The 6,790-nt window shown below is 37.8% G+C and overlaps 1 protein-coding gene across 2 annotated transcripts in view; it reads left to right on the top strand.

Moving 5' to 3' along the window:
- Positions 1 to 6,790, top strand: part of pigu (phosphatidylinositol glycan anchor biosynthesis, class U) — a 34,992-nt gene that overhangs the window by 643 nt on the left and 27,559 nt on the right. The window contains exons 1-5 of one of the 2 annotated variants that reach the window (XM_088337453.1): positions 18 to 185; positions 2,123 to 2,187; positions 2,258 to 2,317; positions 4,791 to 4,853; positions 4,925 to 5,034. In XM_088337453.1, the coding sequence (XP_088193579.1) occupies positions 56 to 185; positions 2,123 to 2,187; positions 2,258 to 2,317; positions 4,791 to 4,853; positions 4,925 to 5,034 (428 nt within the window). In that variant the 5' untranslated portion in view covers positions 18 to 55. Of the gene's footprint in view, positions 1 to 17; positions 186 to 2,122; positions 2,188 to 2,257; positions 2,318 to 4,790; positions 4,854 to 4,924; positions 5,035 to 6,790 lie in introns of those variants that run through there. The other variant, XM_088337454.1, reaches the window with a different exon arrangement.

The raw sequence follows: 6,790 nt of genomic DNA, 5'->3' as shown, positions 1-6,790 counted from the left end.
GGTACCCCACGACTTCATTTCCCAGCATGACCCGTACTTTGGTGGAGCAACAAAGATGGCAGCCCCACTGACTGTACTGCTGATTGTAGCTATTACTATACGTGCAGCCCTTTTTAATTCGAATTTAGAACATTTATTCGCCGATAGAGTGGAAGTGACATCCCCGTTAACTGCTTGGAAAAGAGGTAAACTTTGACGGCTGTTGAGGGCTTTTTTTATGGGCGTAGTAGTACTAATACGGGCAAAGCATCAGTCCAGTGTCTTGTTTTGATTAGCACTTTTCACACTTGAACACAATTGTTTCTTTTTCGTATGTACACATACTGTGGCCCAAAGGCAAATTATAACAAAAAACATTATTTATACTTAGAATGTGACCTACATCACCTGCTGCATTTTGTAATGAAATCCAAATGCTTTAAATGCATACCTGTCAACCTGTACGTTTTTGCCGTACAAAGTACGTTTATTATGCATTTTAAGACATGTACGACGTACAATAAAATCTATACGGAAAAACACAAATTTGTCAATTATGGGCACCATCTGGTATACACCGACTATCACGAAACGGCAAATCAATCAAGTCCAATAAGTTCGAGTTGTGTAGTGAAAGTCCGTCTCTTTTTAGAGAACCGGCTTTTTCGGCTCAACTCATTAAAGAGAGCTGGCTCTCAAACGGCTCACTTGCTTTGATGCATTATATAACGAATTATTATCTTGTATAAATAAGTTGAGAAAAAAGGAAGTATAAAAGGAGAAAATGAAAAAAGAGGTTTTTGGCTATCACTTTAATCAGTATATGACCAACAATAATTTAATGCAGAAAATGAATTCATAATTTGAGTAAGAAAATGTATTATTCTACTTAATTATATTTGCATGTATTTTTTCCTTTTACAGTGAACGTCCAAGCTACTTAATTTTTGAACTTTTTTTTATAATAAACCTCATTCATGTCGAGCAACTCAGTGTCTCACAACAAAATGTTAATTGATAATATATTTATGATATAACGAAACACATGTACAATATAACATGTAATACTACATAAATAAACACGTTTGAAAAAAAATATGGTGTAAGATTTTTTTGTATTTTGTAAGGGAAAATACGACAGTTTGTACGGGCATGGAACCGTGGAGGTTGACAGGTATATAAATGCAATTAAAAAGTGTTGATTAAGAAAAACTGCGACATTTTTGTTAGGCCTGGCGGAAGTTTTGCTTTCTACTAAAAATAAACTTTACTCGTGCGGCCGTGATCCCGGATCGCATAATGTTGACAGCAGGGGCTGAGAGCAAATTTGGTCCTGCTCGGTGTCTCCTTTTTCCTGTTTTCCTTCCTACGCCTAAAACGAATAGCACCCGTGCGGCCGCAATCCATTATCTCCCGTCGACTACTGCTGCAAGCTGGGCCGCCAGAACGCATGTTTTAGTGGGGGTTTGATACTTTGTGGAGTTTCGGTTAGCGTGGGGGGGTTCTGGTCCCCGTTAACCACGCCAGATCACAGTTACTGGGTTATGTCATGCTCAACACGTGTAAACAACTCGGAATTTCAAAACTCATTGATGTATTTTGTTCTTATTTTGAGTGTCTACTAAACTGCAGAATAAACCCAGCAATTGGTCGTTTGAGTTGGATATCGTACATTTTGAGGGTTTTTTTTGTACAGTCATCATCTGTTCTTGCAAGTTAAAAAACCATGTATGTCTTCTATACTCTTTTTGATTGTCTGTTAACTTTTAACCTAAAAAATGGTCCTTCGAGCTAGTTATGGTACATCTGTAGGGTTTGCACAGTCCTCTCCTGTTCCTCTTGCAAGTTTAAAATTAATTTATATCTTCTCCCCTTATGTTGAGTGTTTACTAAACTATAAACTAAACAATTGGTCCTTCTAGCCAGATATTTGTGTAAAATAGTGGGTGTTAACTCACATTTGCAGGCCAGTATCTCCTTCTACTGTTGAGGAGTGTAATTGACCTTCAATTATTTTTGTTTTCTTAGCAATTTTTTGCCAACCCACCATGAACAGCCCCACGACCCACTTTTGGGTCCTGACCCACCTGTTGAGAAACACTGACCTAAAGCAATCTTTAAAGCTCTTTTCCTTGGTTTGTAGTGGTGGAAGGTTTGGCTCTACTTGACTTGGGAGTGTCGCCATATGCGGGAGATCTGTTTCATGAGGTGAGGATCTCAATACAGCAATAAAGGTGTTTCTAAACTTGTTCTCATTATGTTTTTGTGTTTTCGTTAGACCCCTCTTATTATCTACCTCTTCCACTTCCTGGTGGACTATGCAGAGATTACATTTATGGTATGTATAGTTTACCTTTTCCTACACTGACAATGAGGTGTTTTGCGAAGTCATTTTTTTGCAGAGGACAGTATTTTACATATTATTTGCATTAGTAGGTGATATTGGTATGAACGAATACTTAAGATTCGTTCTAAAAAAGTGTGGCATCAAACATCCCCAAATTCAGTGGTACTCGATAGGTTTGACTACAGTACCTACCATCCTACTCAAATCAAGAACAAATTTCTACGTCTCAAATTGTTCAGTTCACACTAGGGATTGACCGATATGGATTTTTTTATGGCCGATACCGAATATTAGTATTAAGAGGAGGCTGATAATTATATTTGGAGCAAATATTAATTTGCTGTATAATACTAAAACATTTTTGTAAGAAATGTTTGATAATTCAAAAAGAAACCAACAATATTTGTTATAGATTCAAATAAAAACTTACAGTGCAGAAAATAAAATTAGTTTTAGCAGCAACTCATATAAAGGTACATAAAAACTTAGATAGCTCCCTGATTTTTTTACAATGAATAAAAATGTCAATACAACCAATATGCCTTAAATTAACTTAAAACAAAGAGTGCAAAAAGCATTGGAAATTTCAACGGAGCTCTTAAATTGAAAAGTTTCGGCACTACTGTTTTTGAGCCAGATTGACGGACTAATGGTAGGGTAATCACTAGGGTTTCCACTTTAGCGTGCGTTTTATGCTGTCTCAAAATCACAAACACATGCGTTTGATTTACCAACTAATGTTATGATAAGAGCTGCTATATCAGTCTCCACCTGAACGTGCCTCCCTTAAACAAGTTATGTTCACTTTTTATGCAGTCTCTCAATCACTCACACGTTTTTCGACCATGGACTTTTAAAAATCTCAATATTATCAGCGGTCTTGATTCACGGGCATGTCAGGACTTAGGAGTTAGCAGAGCTGCCGCTGTTTGCGGTCTGCAGTGTGTGGAGTCTGGAAAGTTTTTGCTTCAGTGGTTCCCCGCTGGTCGCTTATCCAATCAGAAGTTGTAGGTTGGGGAGAGAGGAAAAGGGGAGGGGAGGAGTAGGAGCAAGAGAGAGAAAGGTTCAGCTCCACCTGAGCCTTAATTACCGGCCCATCGAATAAATACAAAGGCCAATACAGATATCCTTCAAATTCGCAAATATCTGTGACGATAAGCTGCCCGCCCAATAATCAGTCGACCTTTAGTTCAAACCAGAGAGAGTAGAGTATATCCACATTTAAAAAAATGATCAGCAAAACCAAAAGGACTTAAGGTAATATTCCCTGTAATGAAATCCAAAACGCTTTACTGCAACGATTTTGTCTTCACAATAATAAAATCTATATATGTATCATAAATTCACTAAGATATGTGTTAGGCCTTACTCAACATCTGTAAATCCACTTTATCGGTTCTGTGGTGTGAAATGGAGGGTGTGTACTTACATTTGCAGGGACTTGGCACAAAGACAAACGCCCACGGTCCACTTAAAACGGGTCCCACGACCCACTCTTGGGTCACGACCAAAGCTGAGAAAAACTGCCATAGTTAAACCCTTAGTAGTTGCATAGAATAAAACAAGAATATGTTGCTATTCCATTTTGCTGCAAAGTCCTAAAAAATGTTTTGGTCGAAGATCGAATCTCAGGGGGCAGAGCATTCCACAACACCTGTGCCCGATGGAGAACGCTCTCGAACCTGCGGTTCTCTTCTTTGCTCTTGGGATCACTGGCAGACTAGCATTTCCAGAGCGAAGGCTCCAGACCAGAGCATAGGGGGAAATTAAATCTGAAAAATATATGATATACAAAAAATAATAATAATAAAATAAAATTATTATTATTATTATATATATATATATTTTTTTTTTCCTTAAGCATTTTTGAAGGGGCGTCGCTACTTCGTGGTTCTACGTTCGCGGGTTCAGAGCTTTGAAGGTCTCAAAAATAATAATAGTAAAATTAAATAATAAAATTTTTAAATTTATTTTTTAATTTTTTATTTTTTTAAGCATTTTTGAAGGGGCGTCGCTACTTCGCAGATTTTCACTTTTCGCGGGTGGTTGTGGTCCCCATTAACCGCGATAACCGAGGTCCTACTGTACTAGCAACACATCCTAGCTAAACATTTTCTCAAGTAAAAGTACTATTACTTCAGAATAATATGACTCAAGTGGAAGTAAAAGGTAGTCATCTAAAAATACTTGAGTAGAAGTAAAAAAGTTATCATAAAATTTTTTAAACAACCATTTCATTAGATCATCAAAGTCCATCCAATCAGCAATAAATAACATTCAATTTTAAAATAACTATAAATAATCAAGGTCAATTCAATACTTTTACTAAGCGCTGTCGTCGTTAGTTCCAGCCCAACCATTAGAAAGTTGGCTAAAAACCATGGAACTATCAATTGTGGACTAATATGCACCCTCTTCAAGGTGTGACGGTTGAAATTAAAAGGCTTTTCCGGCTTCTATTCAGTTGGCAGACGTCATTTCCGCGGTGGCACTCTACTATGCTGTGCAGGACTACAACAAACAAGAGGTGAGTAATCCAAACGTGGCCATGTGCAACCACAATAAACAACAAGTCACATGTACTGATTGTGTTTTCAGTTCAGAAAGCAGAAATTTGCTCTGGAAGCTGAGCGCTACCCTGCAGACTGTCACGAGCTAGTCCGAAGCCCCAAAGAGATGCAATACATCCCACTTAAGGTGGCCCTCTTGTGAGTATCAAAACCCGGTAAAACGAAAATTTACTCATACCTTCAAAATCGAAGTAAGACTTTTTGAAAAATGCAAACATGAAACAAAGAATATTTTTTATGAATTCAAATACAACTTTTATAGCTCTCTGAAACATTTTACAATATATTAATTACAATATCAACCCAACTAACATGACTAATCTTTCACTTAAAATAAAACTCACAATGCAGGAAATACATTCAGGCCTGGTTGCGACTCATACAAAGGTAGGCGTCGGGTACATAAAAACTTAAATAGCTCCCTTATTATTTTTTTACAATGAATGAATATGTCAATACAACCAACATGACTTAAATTTACAACAAGAAGTGCATCAAAGTTTCAAAGTACCTGGCAAATTGAAAAGTGTGGGCACTCTTCTTTTAGAGCCTTATAGAAGAACTAATGTTATGGTAACAGCAACTCACTAGGGTTTCCACTGTAGCGTGCTTTTTATGCTCTCTCTCAACCAAAGACACATGCGCTTGAATGACGAACTTTTGATGAGAGCTAATATATCAGTCTCCACCTGAACGTGCCTACCTAAAAAAGTTAAGTACAATTTTTGCGCAATCTCTTAATCACACTCAAGTTTTTCTACCACGGTCTTTTTAAAATGTCAATATTATCAGCGGTCTTGATTCACAGATATGTTGAGACTCAGACGTTAGCAGAGCTGCCGCCGTTTACTCCACTTTATCATTATTTTTCCTGCATCAGTGGCTCTGCCCTCGGTCGCCTATCCAATCGGAAGGTGCAGGGTTGTTAGCGTCTGAAACAGAGGGAGGTAAGATAGTTTTGGCTGCATTTGAACATAAAAAATCGGCCTGTTTAATAAATTAAAATGTCGGTACTGATATTCAAAATATTCCACGCGCTATGGATCTTGAGAAATTAATTCTCAAAGTAGACAGTTTGACTTCATATTCCCTAGAGCTGTGACATCACCGGAAGACGACGATAAATCAAAACAATGATGGGTCCAATTGAAAAACAGACAGCAATTGTAGTAATCAGCGAATTCATAGCGCTCATTGTGTCTGAGGTGTTGTCCACATGTTCATTAAAATCACCAGTTATTCAAATTGTATTATGGGTGGAATGTAAAATTGATAGAAACTCTAAACTGACTAATGAAAGTGGTGGACATATAGGGAGGTCTGTAGAGTTACACAGAGAATGGCGGTTTCTGTCAAAAGAATCCCTTCCAGGCATGTGTCTGAAATCCAGTCCCGTCTATAAAATGACGGCCTATTCCAAAACTGGTTAAAATTGTCCATAAAACCAATGTCAAAAGATGGGCAAGTAAAAGGCAACCACATGCTCTTGCTGGGAAGTATGCTTAAACGTCACAATCTGCGTGAAAACAGTCTAGCCGGTTAGAGAATCTACAAAACTGACCTTTCTTTAAACTAGTCGCAAATCAAGAGCAGGGGTCGGGAACCTATGGCTCACGATTCATGTGGCTCTTCTCATGAAAACCTATAGATCTGCCATAGCACTTTGGTAGGTTCGACGCCATGTTTGATGCGTGCTCACGTCGTGTTGGTGCATGTATAGCCGAAGCTGCTCTACTAATGTGTATTGTTAGGTCCAGTATATTAAGGGCACAGATAAACAGTTTACAGTCATCTTGGGTGTACATCTCTACAGAATCTTTTATATTGAAGCTAAATAAATAATGTATGTTCACTGTTGGGACACATTACTTTCAGAATGGCCAAAAAAAGAAAA

Source organism: Urocampus carinirostris, chromosome 6, assembly GCF_059441175.1.
Source record: "Urocampus carinirostris isolate Australia breed hairy pipefish chromosome 6, RoL_Ucar_1.0, whole genome shotgun sequence".
NCBI classification, from domain to species: domain Eukaryota; kingdom Metazoa; phylum Chordata; class Actinopteri; order Syngnathiformes; family Syngnathidae; genus Urocampus; species Urocampus carinirostris.
The sequence above is the reverse complement of the archived record's forward strand: the minus strand, read 5'-3'. Positions and strand labels throughout refer to the sequence as shown.